An 18905-nucleotide genomic window follows, 5' to 3' on the forward strand; every position below is an offset into this window, starting at 1 on the left:
ACATGTTTATTATTCAAAAACTAATTCTTCAAAGATAAGTTTTTCTATTATTACTTACAAACCTGCTTCTTACAGGGAATTAACTAATTTGCTTTTCTCTCTTAAATTCCATCTATATCTTTTGGCTAAGAAATGCTCCAACTTTATCCATCTTTCAGTTTCTCATCCTCTTTATCCTGCTTTTTATATCTGGGCACCAGAAGCCCCATAAATAAAGGAGGAGGTCACTTCCTTTCTCAAGAGTGTTGCTGTGAGAAACCAAAGGCAGATCAATGCTAGACCATTTCTTGCTGCAGATGAGCTGAAGTGACATGGCAAAGTTGTCTGTACGCATACATGTGCCAGCTACTGCTTGAAGTCAAACATCACCACAAGCAGTTCACACCTCCAGTTAAGGCTTAGTTGCACCAACTACACTATCACAATTAGAGAATGTCACGTAAGTATTAAGAAAATCATAGGAATGCATTAACTTGCAGTAGAAAATATTGCTTATTGCAAGCAACTCCAGAAAAGGAGCTGCTTCTAATTGTAGCTGAAAGAGACTGGTTTACTGATAATCAAAGCACTGCTCGGGCACTTGTTCAAAAGAAATCTCACCCCTGGGTTTCAAACCAAATCTTCTTCCTGTAACAAATGCATACACAAAAGTTGGATCATGGGGCTGGAAAATAAAGAATTTAGTCACAGAAACTTGAATTATTCTTAATTTTTATTACTGTTCTTGTGTGTTGATACTGCATGTGGAGCTTGGAGCACAAAACAGTTTCTTAAATAAATGCACTTCTGCTGGTAGAGCTTGCTGGACCGAAACGTTAAACAGCAGGGGAACACACCCAAAGGTACAAAAGAAATTAACTGCACAGTACAATGGACAGTACGACCTCAGCAGGCCAAAGGCAGTTCAAGGCCCTTCCCACTGCACAATGTTTTCCTGCCTATATTTTTTTACGTTATTTTAGCCCCATCCCAAAATTTATGTTTCTCTCCAACACAGTTGCACAATCAATGAAATTTCCATTTACCAAAGAAATCCTGCTAAGCACAAAATGTTTCTTTTGCCTCATTCTGCCTATAGATATATTGACTTTTCTTGTAAAAGAGAAAACTGCTTCTAAACAGCCACAAGCGTCCATTGATTTGGCAACTTGTTAAGCAATGCAGCAACATTTCAAGCCATTATACCACCTGCAGTCTTTATGGGGGAAATAACAATAGCTGAATGAATATGGACCATCACTAGTAAAAATAAAAAATCACACTTAGAATGAAAGCAACACAATCAGAGCTCTATAATCTCTTGTGCATTATTTTGCGTTTTTATATCTATGCAATTCTATTTCTGTTTCAGGAAGGTTGTCTGCTCAACAGTACAGTTCAAAATGTCAGCCTCTTTTATGATAGTTAAAGAATCACCCTATTCTCTTGACCTCAATTGTTTTAAACTTGACTTTCCCACTTTACACTGCAGTGTAGTACTTGCACCAGCATAAAATAGCACCGGTCACCACCCAGGAGGTACCACGCTTGAAACTTCTCCCTGGTTTCCGAGTGTGGATACTGACTAGGACTTTCAGACTTTTCACATGATCTTGGGTTCTCTGTGGTCCTGTCTTCAGCATCACAACAACCCTCAATCTGCCTTCATTACTTTTTTAAGGGTTCCTTTTAGAGTGTCAAATTGTTAGGCAGAGCTCATGTGGTGCCTTCCTCTTTGCTGGTGGGCTGCAGGGAAAGATGCTTTGTATTTATTAATTCCTAGTGCCAGAGCAGCCCTTACAGATGTGGGCATATGGTAACAGCCTTCACTCTAGGCTTAGGTAAGTACATTAATAGGTTTAAAGTGACATTTAAATGCTGGTTTCCTGGAATACATTTTGGTCCCAGTCATATGTGTAAAGGCAATGAGTTGCAGAGCCAAAACTAGAATCTGTACTGGAAGCACTAATGTGCTTATCAGTCAGGGTATAAAAAGTTATTTGACTTATACAAGCTGTCATGCAGTTGAACTGCAGAGCTCATATTTTAAATATTCATGATCATCCTAGCAATCTTTACCCCCTCTCTGCAAGAGAGCAGTGAAGAAACAGTCTTACATTCTCAGATGTAACTATTTGTTTTACAGAGGGAACATCTTTTGTTGGGCTGCCAAGCCTGAGTCATCCCTACAGACTCATTTCTAGAAGAAGCATGCACATAGGACTGACAGCTGATCACAAGCTATCTCCCAACTTCCATATAAAGATCTTATAGGTTATAAAGCAGCCTAGTAAAATTAAGACACAGTAACCTTTTCTGTATAGTGCCAAACATTACTAAAATTCTGTTGCTGTAGTTATGAAGAGGGAAGACTTTTTTTATTCATAAAACTAGGTCACTGAGGAAATAAGATGCTCACACAGCAGGGGAACTCTCTCTGAGTGTGCAGATAGCATATTTCCCAGCTTGCTACCGCAGCTTGGACTGCCCTGTTTGCCTCTCAGCTGCTCCCACAGCAATTCTGGTGCTGGACTTCACAGGGCCTTCAGCAGCAGAAATGCAGGCCAGGACTGATGGACCCTGAAAGCTTCTCCACCAGTACCACCCTGAGCAGAAGTGGAACTTTTTAGTGGCAAGTGAAAAGAGACAGCACAAAAACTGTAGCAGTTGGTGTGTTAGAGTATTAAGATGGCAAATAGTAGGTGGTAACAACTTTAACTTCTAAAAAGCACAGATATTAGGTAAATAATAATCTTCCCTTTGGGATTTTTTTTTGACTGATGTCACCGTATCAGCCAGTATGTGTCAGTACTGCTTATCTGGGAGATCCTCCCAGTTGATTGACTGCCAGAGGAGACTGGAAGAGCAGATGACCACTGTTTCTTCAGAGGCTGGGTCACCATGTGGCATCCACCTCCTGGGGACAGGCTTGGGCAGAGATGAGGGGTGCTTGTTTCATGAGGCCCCCAGGTGACTGGCTCCCTCCCAATAGCCCAGAAGGCTTCCCACCACAGATTCACAGGTAGGTATGTGGGTCAGGCACTGAGATCTTTCTCCATCCCCACTGCCATCTTCAACGTCTTTGGAGGAAACCTCACTACTGGGTGAAGGTGTTGCTCAACATCTCTCTGAATTCCCTGGCTCCCTGCTGCCAGACAGATCAGACATCAACAGTCCCCACAGCAGACTTGCTGCTGAAGCCAGGTCACCTTTCACACTCGCTGCCCTGCTGAGTGGCCGGGCAGAGGCAGAGAAGGACTTGGTGGCCATAGCAATTGGTAAGGGCAGCCAGGTCTCTGCAGGTGGCACTGTATCCTTTTGTCTTTCCCATCCTCTGGCTTCCCATCATATTGCTGCTGGAATTGAGGGACCTGCAAATGAAGACTTTGGGTCAGCATTAGGGGTGCCTCCCCTCTTTGAATAGCTTTGGAAGTATGGGAGCTCCTGGGGCTGCTTTCATAGTGGAGTGTCTCCGGTTTTATTGAGCAATCTTCCCTGTGTCAGGCAAGCGGCTTTTTTCCTGGCCTCTTTCTGGCTCCTCTGTTGTGATGCTACATTTTCACTTCAACGGAACTGCAAATAACAGACAAGAAGTGCCAAATATTCATCCAACGACCCTTACACCACATCTTTCACAGATCTCAGATGGCTATGTCAAGAGGAGGCACAGAGAAATCCTTTGCTGCCTCCCTTGAAAATTGATTCTGTTTTGATGGAAGCAGTCATAATCTCTTCCCATTTATCCTGCCAAACCTTACCTCCACCCAGCACAATTCCCTGGTGGGATCTGAATTAGGGTGACAGCAAGTCCCTCACTTTTCCAATTGATGTTTGGACATAGTAGAGATTTAATTTTTTTTTCCCATTGTTACAGTAAAGTTGTCCTAAGGAATTTGCATGGGGATCTTTCCATTACCTTCCCCAGCAGATATTTCTGCCTCAATGTGAAAGGCGGCTGAATATCTAGAAGGCTCTTTGCTCAAGGCACATAGTAATTAGTGCCAGGAGGGAGAGGATTAGACTCTCCCCAGCCATCTGCTGAATATGCCTTGCCAATGTCAAAGAGCATTTTGCTATATAAACTGCACAAAGCATATATCCATATACAACTCTGAAATCAGTATTTTTCCATGGTAAATAAAATCTGGTTTTGCATAGTGCAAAAAGGAGAAGTAGAAATGCACCACAGCATAACAAGATGCAGACAGTGATGTTACTGAATCTTAAATTTTAACTTTGAGCACACTGACACTTGTAGGAAAAAATGGCCACATAATGCAAGTTCTCAGAGATTTCACAAATCACCTTCATGACATCCATACTTGCTCAGCAAATACTTACGTGATTAACTGACTGAATAGGAAAATGGGAGCAGGAGTGTGAGATTTAAAACAGAGACTTGGAAATTTATTTGGATAAAGTGATGCTGTAGGGCCTAGGAGGAAGACACCTGTCCTCTATCAACTCTCATTTGTTACACCATCCTTCACCAAAGTATTTTCAGTTACAACAACAAAGAAGTTTTACTCTGCAGAAAGGTAATTCAATTTTCTGGTGGATTTTGATGTATTCTTGCATTATGCTTCATTGCAGCCTGAAGCAAAAGAAATTGTTTTGTTTTCAGTTGCCTACCAAGGAGGAGAGAGCTCCAGCTCTGGAAAAGCCTGCATCTCTCCTCTCCAGAAGCTGAGCTGCTCTGAAGTTGGCAGGCATCATTAGAGAGACTTCTCCATGCCTGACCCCATTCCACTTGCCTAGAATTTGGAATTGCTAGGTTGCAGGTACATTGGTATCCTGCAGGCAAATCATGGAGAGCTTGGGAGTATGGACTTCCAAATATTTAATCCAGACCAATCCACCAGCTATACCCCTACACGTGGACTTTCCTTCTGTCAGGCCTTCAAGCAAAATAGGACCTGCAGCCCCTAGTGCAAATAGTAGAAGAAGCAGGAGAAGAGAGAAGACGACATGGTAGCCTACTACCATCCCATGTCTCAAGTCAAGGCAGAAAATGCTTGCCAGTAAATTAAGCCTTAAATACCAGCTTTCCTCTTGCTTCAATATTCATAGTATAGTAGCTGGATCCTGACATATGATAAAAACTTACCAAGAGCTGCTGAACAGCATCCACTGATATTAGAAGCAGAACATAAAATCCACTGTAAGGCCCAAACCTGGATGGAGCTTTACACCTAAAAAGATTTTTTTTTCCTATCTCTAAATTCTGTAATTCCTTTAAAATCCATACAACAACTCTGTTATGCTTCATGGACCTTGTCACAAGTACAAGCCTTCACACTAGCACATTTTAAAAATAACCAGTGAGTAAGATCCTGTTCTCATTTCTATAAAAACTCTCCTACTGATGATAAAAACTGGTTAATAATTTAACAAAGTAATCTGAGTGTTCTAAAAGTGGCACAGAGCTGTTTATATTTAAAGGAAGTGCTTAGTTATTGGAGATTAATCCGTGAGAGAGGTCTATTAGTTAATAAACACTTCCAAAGTAATTTGTGTAGACTGCTAACATCACCTACCTATGGAAAATTATAGGCTATTTTTCCTTGAGCTCTCTGCTCTCATGTTTAGACGATGGCTCCACTGAGAGAAGGCTGGCTACTTACAGAGTAAAATATTGCTCCACAGAAATTTAATGTGGTTTGGCCCATATGATCAAGATCTAAACTCCACCAACTCGCCCAGGCCCCAACAAAGTCAGTAGAAAAGTTGGGCCTCTGCAATATAATATAGTGATCTGAAAATCAGAAAGAATAGGAGGGTTTGTGTTTCTTTAGTGAATTCTGGAAGATTGATTATCATCACATTATCAAGGATCTCCATTTATGTTGAATGCCATTTTTATTGATATTTGTTTCAGGTTACCTAGGGCCTGATCCTCATAAATATTTAGTAAAGACTCGAACCAACATCCAGGCCATTCAAACATTTAGAAGTTAGTCAGTGTGCATCTAGGTTTAAAATTGAATAAGGTCAAAACTAGTGGACAAGTTTAGAATGTTTCTCTTAAGCATCTTACCTCACTTTTCCAACCTTTAAAACAAGCAAAATACCAGTTTATTATTAATAAAAAATTGTAAGGATAACTACTAATTGTAGATTCTGGAAAATCTAAAAAATAAATACGTGTTTTCTTTATTTGGTTAGTGCACCCCCACATCCTTCACATTTCATCTTGCAGGTAAAGGTATAAAATATTTTAAAATGTTTTATGACTGATATCTATATTTCAAAATTTTAATAATTTTACAGAGTTCTTTTCCTTTTGTTTGATATATTACTTTTCTCCTTCAGGCAAGTTAAATTTTATAACAAAATCTATGAATATGGAATACTGAGCTTCTGGCTAGCTGAAAGTGATGCCTGAAAGAAAAATTACAGTTCCAAGGCATTTTCTGATTTGGTTTATAAATAGATGGCTTTGACATAACACTGACAAAAACAAAGCTATAGTTAGCTTGCCTGAGGCAGCTGCGCAGCTGGGAGAGGAGCATGCACTAGCAGCCTAGCTGTGCAGCCGCCTGTGTTGTGATACATGCTATCAAAACACCAGTTAAGAACACAGGAAGAATTTTGGCTTGAGGCAGAGTGATAGGAAGCGGTCTTTGCTTTTATGTTATCCAGCATGTAAGCCATTGAAGAAAATCAAGCCAAATAGATCTTGAATTGGAAGCAGCAGGTAAGAAACTCTAATACAACTAAGCTGCTTGAGTGATTTGATACAAAGCAGGTAAAATCACATGAAAATTATTGTTTCCTGTAGTTGTAAATCCTTTTCACTATTGACAACTGTATAGCAAAATAATTCATAAATTTAAGTAGAATGAATGGCACAAATATTCTCGAAGTGTGACTACTGGAATGAACACCCCATAGCACAGCACATCACATCCTGTTTAGGGCCTGATCCAGGCTCATCTCTGTCACTGGAGGTTTTTGCATTGACATCAGCTGATTTCAGCCCAACCATGCAGATGAATATTCTGCTATACCTGCAGCATTCTGGCTCTGAAATAGCACAAAACCATAAGGATTTCAGCTGAAGCTCAGAAATAGGTCCTCTTGAACTAACGGAAGCTTGCTGATTTTCTCTTAGATGATTTGAGCTCTAATTTACTGGATTGATGCCCTATTGCCCTCGAGTAGAGCAGATATAGCAATTCTAAATTTTATTTTGTATTTACTAAATTTATCTATTCAAACTGCAAAATTATGATTCACATCCAAGTTTTCCAAAATCTGTTACTTCAACATAATAACTTGTTTCAGACCCATCTTTCAGTGAAACACTTTCTAGCTGACAAATAAACCCAGTGCATGCACAAACATGGATGGATAAAACCTTGATATCACACAGTGAATGCCATAAAGACCTTTTATGCTATATGCAACATTTTTTAAAAATCAAAACCATTGTTTCCTGCTCCTTTACTTAATACTTCTTTGTTAATTTTCAGTGTAGTAGACACATGTATATTGCAATCACAAGAGAAATATTCTGTGCGTTAAGGCTGAAAAAGAGCAGGTATCCTTCCATACACTGCTTACAAAATGATCTCTAGACTTCAGAGATGCTACATGACCTTCACTTACATCAAGCGCACTAAGTTTAAACATTTATTTTAAATAAAAATAAAAACCACCACAACCTTTCCCGACACAAGCATCCACCCTTAGCATAGGAATACCATCAGAGTTCATAATTTAGAAATAAAATTTTCCTTCCTTGAAAGTACAAACCTGGGACTGGGATATAAGTGATAGCTCTCGTTACTTCTAAGTGTTAGAAACATGAAAATGAAAACTAAAAACAAGAGTCAACTTGTGCTTGAATTTCACCACTCAGTCCTTTCAAATCCACTTACAGCTTGAGCATTTTGACTGTCAAGACACTAATAAAAGCACAATGTAGCTCTTTAAAACAGTGCTGGACAAGAAAAGTTAAAACAAAAAAAACCACCAAAACCAATCAACCAAAATAAACAAACAAATAAAAACCTCAAAACAAAACCAAAAAAACAAAACACCCCAAACAACCCACTACAACTTAAATACTTTACATAAAATTTCCAGAAGAGTCTGGGTGATTTGCAAGCTCAGTCTTTCCCCCCTCTTCAGATGTAATTCAAGAATTTAGTAAGGCTCATACAAACTGGTGACAATGGAGCTCGGATTCATTCAGAGAGAATCATAGAATCATTTGGTTGGAAAAGACCTTTAAGATCATTAAGTCCAAACATAACCTGTCCAGTATTAAACCATGTCTCTAAGCACCTCATCTACTCCTCTTTTAAGTACTTCCAGGGATGGTGACTCCACCACTTCCCTGGGCAGTTCATTCCAACACCTGATAACAAAAGCAACAATAAAAACCTCACAGCCCAGACAAGCCCAGAAGAAAAAAGCCACGGCAAGTTACCATGAATACTACATTTGTAAAATATTAAATCAAATTAATGCTAAGCCAATTAGAACAAAATACTGGACACAAAGCAAAAGAAACCAATAAAAAGATCTCAAGAAACAACAAACAGAGCTAAAAGCAAAGAAGAAAAAAAACACATGAAAAGAACATAAGCAAGGACTGTATAGACATGTAACAAATTTACAATTGCAGCAAACAACTATAAAGTTTCAGATTTGCAGTCAGCAAACCCCTATAACTTGAAATACTCAAGAAAGAACTAAGGAAAAATCTTCCATTGGGAAAAAAAAAGCCCTTAACTCTCGTAGGATAAAAAGAATGGAGGGTTAAGCCTTAGGAAGTTGAGGACTCATTTTGCCACAGAAGCCAGGTAGACCACAAGAAAACCAAAGCCTGCACTGGTCCTCATTGGCACAGCTGTTTGTCACAGCCACCTTCGCCTTGATGGGCTGATCTCCCCACTTGAGAACCTCCCCTGGCACGGCTGGGTGAGGATTTCAGTGCCAGCTCTTCCCAGCAGACCATGCCAGCTCACCGGGGGATGTACAGCATGCGCAGTGGTCCAGCCGCCAGCGGGCAAACAGACTCATCTCGGCACTGCACGGTGAAAGGACAAGAAGTACTGAGTACAAAGTGAAATACAGAAAACTTCATCTAAACATAGAAATAAAAACTGCAAGAGTGGTAAGTCACCGACACAGGTTGCCCAGAGAGCAGAGATACCCAAAATTTCATGGGATGTGGCCCTGAACAGCCTACTCCAGGCTCTGAGCAGGGGTTTCGATGAGACAGTGTCCAGGGATGCCTGCCCTTACTGTGGTTCTCTGAGTTTAGAGGAGACGGTGGGAAACCAAGGCTTGCCAAAATACAACTGTCAGATTTTTGTTGCTTTCCCACACATGCACTAGACTGTGACTCTCCTAGGGGAAAAATTGGTTGAAAATGGACTTTCAACCCATTTTTTCCTGCAATTTAAAAAATTAGTTTTTCAACATAATTGGAAGAGTTAAAGGAAATAAAGAAAATTAGAAGAGTTGACCCACTGGCTGCTGCACTAGGGAGCTTGAAAAGTATGTGGTAGGCAATAAAGCAAGACCCAAGGACTAGAGACTGACAGGTGTGGATGCTTGGCTCCCCCTTTACAGCTGCTGTGAAAAGGCAGAGATGTCTATAAAGGCATAGACAATAACTACATAATTACATAAAACTATATTCATTATACAACCAAATGACAGTCATGACACCCTACTCTGAGAAAATGAAGATGGAGAAGAATTCATCTGCAATGCAGTTATTTTAAAATGGAGAAGTGTGAGGGAGAAAGAAAATTGCTAAGCATAGGAAAAAGTTAACAGTCTTTATAAAGTTGGAAATAAAAATATGTAAAGTTTCATTAGTGTGTTCTCCTTCAAGCTCTAGAAAGAAAAAAATATCATGCTTACCAATGCATTTCACAAAAACCATTGAACACTAACATCTAAAATAAGAAGACTAAAAGATAATTCTTGGTAATATTGAACACTTAAGAGTCCTTTACACCCACAAAAACTGCTGTATGAACATTAACTAATTGTGGTAGGTGAAAATATGCTGACTTTGACTCCAACATTATCCTGATCCCTGATTCAATCAGAAATACCGTGTGTTGGCAAAAACTCAGGAAATTACAATTTGCTAGAACAGACTGAAAAAATTAAAGTATTGGACACCTTTGGAAATCCATAAAATATCTGTTACCAAAAAAAAAGAAATCAGTATGTCTCTTTTTAATTGTATGAAGATTGAGTCTAACGCCATTAAATCAAAAAGCACAAGTGTTTCCATCATCATTTGTGCAACTGATTGATTATTCATCATTAGATCAGAACTTTAACACCTCCTTTCAGTGTATAAAGAAATCTGCTGGTAGCCACATATGGCTATGCCTTTCAGTCATTCGTTGGTCCAAACTGACACATCTGTGTGCATCGCTCCTGCAAAAGCCCATGCTGGTTTTTACTGGTACTGTTACAAACAGCAAATGACTACTGATTTTAAAGAACAAGGTATTCTGCACAGGGTACTCCACTGTTCAGGGTTTTCTGATAAACAGACTACTACAAAAATCTCACAGAAGTATTTTTGCACACAGCTTTGAAGACTTCTGCATGCATTGTTAAGATCATAACAAGAATTTTTTTGGTCTATGATTAGAGAAGCCAATTCATTTTGCATAAAGTAGAAAGCTACCTAACATTACACTTCCAGCCCCTGCCCTCATTTATTAAGTCACATTCTGAAAAAAACTGTTTGTAAGTTCTGCAGAGAACTTGCCATGTGATTGGTGCTTCTTGGTTTCCTGCTGCCAAAATGCAACCAGACATCTAAAATACATCCAACGCTTTTTCAATGCCATCCTAAGATGTCATTGCTTCAGTTGCCGCAGGATGGGATGAATCTTAGCTTCACTGAAGTCAACAGAAGACTTCATTGGGTGAAGATATCATACAACTGTGAACAGCTGTTTAAACCATGATGGGCCTTCTTCAAAGTAGCAACTTATGCCACAGCATTCTGTGTTCTTTCCACAATGATGTTCTTTCCAAAATGATAGCTAATTAAGTTGATTAATCAAGTTAAATCCCACCTCAAGAATAAAGAAAGCACAGACCCACAAATGCAGTCTTTATTTTATTAAAACAAGATTTGTTCTGCTGAAAGAATGAATAAATTCATAACTGCAAAACATAATCAAACAAGGAACAAAACCTTTGCTTCTGGGCATGCTCAGACCTATGCTACTACGAAGTTTTCTGAAGAATATCAGGAATTCTGTAATTCATAGCAGATAAATCTTTAAAGACAAAAATTCTGTGATTTTAATTGCATTAGCAAGTGAGATACATTTTACTTTTCTAATTTGTTCCCAAAACATCAACAGTTGAAACACTGTTCAATTTCAGAGGAAGTATGAATTCAGATTACTCTATTTTCAGGCAGAGTTAGCCTAGAAAAAGAAAGGAAGACAGCTAAAGGAGCTGAGAATCATCATCCCACCTGTTTTGCACTACTTGGTGAAGTGAAGCGAACTCCCAAGCACAGGAGCACAGATACCAGCTTGTCCTCTGCACTTCAGGTCAGGATGCCATCCATTTCTACTACTTGCCACTGATTTACTTCCAAACAGAGTATCTCATCCTGTGACTTAGCTTTTCACAACACAAAAAAAAATCCAAAGCATGACTGAGGAAAACCATGGAAACAATAAATCTTAAATTAAATGAGCTGAAGATACAAAGAAAGAACATCCAGCAAGAGCACTGGACAAGTTTGTAATATCACGGTATTCTTACAAACTCAAATTGTATCAAATGACCAGAGACAGCAGAGACAGAGAAGCAGATAAAAAACTACAGCATCATGCAAAAGCATTGCAAAATACATTACCAATTACAAGAACATGAAAACCACAGAAACATGTATTCTCACTTGGGCACAATTTCAGCATGAAACTTAAACACAACTTCAGAGTCACAGTCTCATAAATACAACTAAACACCTCATTTTATCCAAGTTCTAGAGAGGAGCACTTTCATACAACAATTATAAGAACATTGGATGCAAACTCAGAAATAACTAGAAAGCAAAAAACCTATCAGAAAAGGAACTGAAGACCTGCTAGGTGTGAGTGGCAGACATTGAAAGTTTTGGGGACTTGCTAGTCCCCAAAACCTTGGTTAGCACCTGGCACAGTATCACTCAAAGTTCACAATACAAGTAAATAATAAAAATCAAGCTGCTCAGAGTAAGATTGTTTTAAAAGGCTGAGTACTTTGCAGGGGAAGAGAATCTTTTTAAATTATGAACTCTGTAAAAAAAGTATGAACTTGCAGAAGGTCAAAATTACATATGCACAGAAGAAGAAATTATAACATTCGTCTCAACTATTATAAAATATCCTGCATTTAACTGCTGCAAAGTACGTTCAAAGAGCATGACTTTTCCTGTTACCTTTTATTTCCTCTCTAGATGAAGACATGCAAACACACTGACAAACATCTTTGCCCACTATTAAAAAAAAAAACAAAACCAAAAAATAAACCCACCCCAGCCCAAACCAACCAACCCTCCTACCAATTGCAGAGAGTATTTCAGCTCTGAATTTTTCCATTGGTGTAGACTTCACAATCATGTCTCGAAGTTTCAGCCACACTGTTAATGAAACAACACACTGTCCAATAAAGGCAGCAGAATCGGTATCATTTCTCTAACCGGGAAGTGTTTGACTAATTCCTCAAGGCTCCAGAAAACTTCTCTTTTCTCCTTTATGCACATGATATTTTGAGTGTCTCTGCAATTTTTAATGTTTTGCACTTATCTTCATCAATTCTCTTTCCAAAGCAGTTTCTACATTTACTTCTCATACCACAATCTCCTATCTTTTTCCTAGTAGTCATTGAGCATGCACAGAAGAGGTTTCTAAAAGTCAGAAGTGAAGCACAGAATAAGATCCAAGCTTACAGTCAATCGTATTTTGACACTGACAACTGCAGGAATGTTTCCAGACTTGTACCCCAAGTCAGTTTTGGTTTTTTTTTAATTATTACATTTTATACTTCTTATTGCTTGGGGGTTTTGTGGAATTTTTTTAAGGAAAATATATAGCTACGTACACTTTTATTTAAATATAATATATTTTTCTTTTTAAAAAAACCTCCCAGACAGGGGGGTCTATTATTTACAAAAAAAAAAGACATTACAGGCTAAAAAGATTAGTCATTCTATAGTCCTCAAGATAATTTTATTACTCAAGGTTTCAAGGAAAAGTTATGTGCTGGAGAAACACAAGCTTGCAATGAATGAGTATGGAGAACAGTATTTTTGGCTGTAAACAAATATGAACTAGTGATCTTAAATTACAGTGTGCATCAAACCTTATTCACACAGAAAACAATTAATGCTCTTCATGTGTACAATACTGTGAAAAGTAAGATGGAAGCAGCGAGATAGGAAAACATTCTTGTATCATAAAAATACATTAGAATGGGACTTATCTACAGAGTTAATTTAAAGCTTTGCTTTAAAACAAACTTTATTTAAAAATCTTTTATCTAAAAATTAGCCTTTCTATAAAAACCATTCCTTTAAAACTTTGCTTTAAAAAAATCTGTTTTACATTAGACAAAATATTAAATTATACAGGCACAATGAGTTAAGAGGGCTATAAGAACTCATATTATAACCCTTCACTTTCCAGTGACTTGCAATATGGTCGTAAGATTCTGTACCTACTGGCAACCATAGGAAAATTCATCCATAGAAATCAATATTTCAAAAATAAAATAAATTAAAAAAAAAGTCTGTCAGACTATATTTGATTTGTAGAAGAACTTAGTTTCTGGGTGGCTTAAGCATGTGTGCATCTTTTATTTATCCTGGAAATATGCACATACATTTAAAAAAACCCCCAAAGTATTTTTTGAACAAGGAGTTTATGGTGACAGCTTTTATCTTTCCTCCAGATACTGTGTATTAAAAATATAACATTACAAAGTCCACCTTTATCTCAATCCAAACCAGTGCCGCTTGACATTTCAGAAAATTAATCAACAAACTATTTTCTTTTTTCCAAGGGAAAACACACGGATACTATGCTCAACGGCAAAAAGAACAGGGTCTGGTCTATGTTTTTCTTGTGTTCTGAAAGATGTATTGTACAACTATAGAATTTACAGAGACCTTTAGAAGTAAGATAGATTATAGTCTATACCAAACTGCAGATTTATAAACCAGAGCCCTGATTGTGATGTTTAATTATGTTCTTAACTTCATAAAAATGAACAATTAATCTTGGATTTTAAAGCATTGAAATATCTGCAAGACTGGGATTTAGGTCTTCTAAATGCATCAAATAAGCTGTCATCATAATAACTATTAAAAAACCCCAACTAAACCAAAACGTACAATATTTTTTGTCATAAAAATCACAGCAGTTAGAGCATCAGTGTCTGAACATAGAATCACTAAGGAATATAATTTTAATTCAACTAAATGTTTTTAAACATATATTTAAATATCTGTTTAAACAGATATTTGAACTCTAATACATTTAGATGGAAGTTTATTTAAATATTTTACCAAATGTTAAAAATTAGAGTTTGAACTACAGTACATAAAAATGTAACCAACAGTACACTCAATGAAAGGAAAAACAGCAGAGAAATTCAAACTTAAGGTTGAAATTCTAGAACAACTCACTGCTATTGGTTTGTATTCTAACTTTTCCATCTCCCCACTAAGGAATGTGAAATTTACTTATAAACTTAATCAATAAGCTATTTTAAAAGGGAAAAAAAAAGCCTAAGCCTGTATTTCTTTTGAAATCTGAGATTTCATTTTAGCCACCACCATTTGAACAATGTCCTAGAGAGACACATTTCCTTACCAGCATGGTCCATTATTGCTTGATGAAAGCCCACAGTGACTTTTCGTCCAAAATAACTGCTTTGGACATGGTTTCACAAAACAAAACAAAGTCAATGTAAAAACTTGTACAATTATATTTCATTTCAAGAAAGCATTGAATTGATCTGAATTGTATCATACTGTATTAATTTTAATGCCACTCCATAGGCAAGTATGTATTATGTGTCGAAGGAGGTGTGCATATACACGAACACAAAATACACACAGAATTCAGCCCAGATTAATGTATCTTCATTGAATTTCTAGCATAGCAACCAAGTCCTTTTTTGCACTTGAGAATTATGTGAAAAAATGAGAATAGGCACAATTAATAAATACATCTTCTAATTTACCTTATTATAGTGCACTATTACGCACTGATAATACCATAAAAACAATATGATACTATTCAAGCTCATTTCTTTGATGTACACGTGAAGTCTAGTAAATAGGATTCTAAGTGCTTTTTAACTCAAATGCACAACTTCTGCAGCTTTACACAGTGGAACAGTGCAATGCATCGTGCCCCCATATTTCAGGAACAAGAGCCGAGTTTACAGTTGTACTTGTTTCACATTAGACTGCCTTTGCACTTTCTGCAGCTCTAGTGCTTCAACTGCTTCAGCTATGACCTCCTTTTGTTCTCTTTCCTTTCCCTCAATCGTCTTCCAGGTGCTGGCTAGAAAGAAAAGAAAAAAAAAAAAGTTCTTTTGGTAGCTAGCTCTCACCTGGTAGAACAACAGTTTCTAAGTAACGGTACAGCAGAAGTCCTTCTAGAGGGGCGGTTCACAGTGCTAGGGTGACCCCGATCTCCACTTACTTCCAAGTTCCTGACTTTGGAAGAAGCTCGCTCTGGCTTCTTGGGAAAAGATTCCGATGTGAGTTTCTGCCTCTTCTCAGGAATCCCTGTGACAACTGTTGAGCTCAGAAAGGTCCTTTTTGGTCTCCTCCTCACCTTTAATTTTTTAGCATCAGGTTTTTCTTTCTTAAGGTGCTTTCCTACCGTAGTTTTCCTTGTCTGCCGCCTATGGATAGAGAAAGCAGATTTCTGGGCACGAGGACGAAGGTTCCTTCTCATCCCCTCTTTTTGCTGGTTTTTAGATCTGGAAGTTTGTTTGCCTGCAGTTACTCTGTTTCCTCTCCTCCCAACAGTACATCTGACAGACAGAGGTCCTGCAGCCTTTCTCGAAAAAAATGGTTCTTTATTAGTACTTTCTTTTCTCTTCCATATTGCCTTTGGATTCTCCCTATCTAACAGCTCACTCCGGATGGAGGTGAGAGGAGTTTTGGTAACTCGGTTATATGGAGTTAATCTACCATCTCCTTCTACTGCAGACTGGTGCGAGTTCAAAGGTGAAATGATCAGGTGTTTAAATGAGTTCTCAGAGCGGCCAGACACCAGACAATCTGTTCTTTCTGTGGAAACTGAAGATCCATCTGCCTTTTGACTTGAGGTTGCATCATTTCCTTTACCTGGATCTGGCAGGAGAGAGGCTGAAGATGAACTATAGAAGTCTGAACAACTGAGTGACTTTGATGGTGTGCTTTCTCTCTGTGCATCAGCCACTTTCCTCATGTTTGCATCCAAGCTGAGACTTCTGAAAAGCTGTCGAACGTGGGAGGGCTTTTTGGCCTTTTCTCCAACTGTACTCTTTGGAGGCGTTTTCAGGATTCGATTTGTCAGTGGGTCATAATACTTAAAAGAACACTGTTTGTATTTATACCTTACAGAGTCCTTGCTATCTGTGGAGTTACGATTTTTCCTCATTTTGGGCATATCTATAGGTTTACCTTTACACTGTTTTATCTCTGGGCATGAAAGCACATACACCACTGTCTTGGGCTGTACAGGACTCATAATCTTGCTATAGGACTCAGGAAGTTTAAGGGCACATAGTCTAGTTTTCATGTTTGGAGTTTTTTCATTCTCTGGCCACACAATGCTTGCTTTCTGATCAGCTGGATCAGATTCCCTTCTAGACATTTTTCTTTTTGCTACAGGGTAGTTCAATATACTTGTTTGGGTGCCATGGCTGACTTTAACCACCTGGCATCTTGAAGCCAGGCGCCATGTCCTTTTCCTAGGCATTTTAAGAATTTGTGGGTTGCATAGTGTATCTGAGGCTAAAGACGGGTTATCAAAATCACAACCACCACTTAAACCATCATTAAATTCTGGCAATGCTTTAACTGATGCATTTTCTGTTCTATTACCCTCAACAATATTGTTCTTATTTTCATCCTTCTGCTTTTTTTTCTTCATTCTCTTCCCTGTACAGTTGGCAGAGGATTCACTGTCAAAGTAGCAGCGAAAACGACCTTCCCTGAAATCACGCACAAGTTCTTCAATTTTTATATCATCTTCATACATTATTTGAGACCAAGTCTTTCCCACAAAAGAAGGAGGCACATGAGGCAGAGCTGGAAGAACTGGTTCTTCAGTATGAACTACGACTTCCTGTTTTACTGCTTCTCTTTTCTCTACTGGCTCACTTTTTAAAACAGAAGAGAGCTGCGTTCCATAGTGTTTATCTTGCAAACTTATTTGGACCTCTTTTAGGAATTCTATATCTTTTATAGCTGCCTTGGGTAAGTCTGTTCCTTCCTGAATAGGTGCATCACAGTCAAAACTCATTTCGGAACCCTCTAAATGAGTATTGTCCAGAAGTGATGAAAAAGTTAAGCAGGGATTATTCTCTTCTTTGAAATAAATTTCTTCAGATGTAGTTCCATGGCAGTACTTAAAAATAACATCTTCAATAGTTTCATCCACTGACCTTTCATCACCCCTGTTTGTCTTCATGTTTTTGCATCTTGCTAGTTGTGGGGATGCCCCAAGATCTAGGGAGCTGCTGATACCCACAGTATCCCTGAGATGAAAATCAGACACCGAAGTTTCATCCTGAGTTCGTAAACCATCTCGTTTTGAGAGAGACTGACCTGAGGTAATACATAAAGAGTTGCTACGGCTGCACATGGGATTCTGATGAGAAACTGAAGGGCATTTTGGGTGAACCAGTGCTGGAGCAGGATTCAAGCGTGGGTTCAGTACCATATCACTACTGCATGCCTCCATTCCTGTTTTATCACATCCACTATGCAGATTTGATGCTGACAAATTCCTAACATTTTTTCCCATTTTAGGATTAACAGAAGAACTATGGATTAAAGGACTGACAGCAAAACACTGAGGTGCAGGGCTCACCGCTGTAAACTGGCCTTCATGGCTATGATTCACAATTTGAGCATCTTTCATGGTATCCCAGTTCGCATTGCTACAAATGCCCATAGACTGCTGGGATATTCTTATAACATGTTCCTGCCCTCTTTCTGGTTTTTGAATAAATGCTCGTTTTACAGAAGTTGTCTTTGTGCCCTCATGAGACAGGCATGGAGAAGAAGAGCATATTTCACCAACGGATTCCTGGTCTTTGCTGGAAATCTCCTGTCTGTCTCTGTTCCTCTTTTTCTCCATCTCTTCTGGGGACAGGAAAGCAATCCTAGCAGCCTCTGGAGTGACAGGTAGTGGCATGTCATCATAGGTTGGTCTAAAAAGGAGAGGAAAAAAACACCTTATATAAATACTGTAAATATGCTTAAGATTTTTCCAACAATACTGTTGGTGTTTTCTATTGGTTTGTTTTGGTTTTTTTTTTAAAGAGTAATTCCTAGAGTGCATCACACCTAATGAATAAACTCAAGTTACTAGCTCTGCTGCTTTAGCTGAGATATTCCACTTTCAAAAAGAGCAGAGGGGGTAGGCAAACATTCCACAAAGCTAACAATAACAATTCGGGCACTAGTCAACTTCCCTCTTCATGCAACCACCCATTAAGAACAGCTAAACATACATTACAATCATTTTATAAATACAGCAAAGGAAGAAAAGTAAAGATATTTCCTTTGTTTGAAGTTGTGAGCTTATAAAGAAGTTAATTCACTGGTAAAACTATCACCAATTAATATTGAGCTTTTGCAGAGAAATGAAACATTATATGTCACAGTGTAAAAATACTATTAAGAATAAATGCCTCTTTCC

General features: G+C 38.3%; 1 protein-coding gene across 1 annotated transcript in view; it reads right to left on the minus strand.

Annotated features, from left to right (window-relative positions):
- Positions 1 to 8957: 8957 nt before the first annotated feature.
- ZDBF2 (zinc finger, DBF-type containing 2) overlaps positions 8958 to 18905 on the minus strand; it is a gene marked incomplete at its 3' end in the record, with an annotated part of 21253 nt that continues 11305 nt past the window's right edge. The window contains exons 7-9 of the mRNA XM_010189927.1: positions 17360 to 18414; positions 15595 to 17287; positions 8958 to 9044 (exon numbers count right to left, since the gene is read on the minus strand). Of these exons, the coding sequence (XP_010188229.1) occupies positions 8958 to 9044; positions 15595 to 17287; positions 17360 to 18414 (2835 nt within the window). The remainder of the gene's footprint in view (positions 9045 to 15594; positions 17288 to 17359; positions 18415 to 18905) is intronic.

Source organism: Mesitornis unicolor, unplaced genomic scaffold (genome assembly GCF_000695765.1).
Source record: "Mesitornis unicolor isolate BGI_N332 unplaced genomic scaffold, ASM69576v1 scaffold7018, whole genome shotgun sequence".
NCBI classification, from domain to species: domain Eukaryota; kingdom Metazoa; phylum Chordata; class Aves; order Mesitornithiformes; family Mesitornithidae; genus Mesitornis; species Mesitornis unicolor.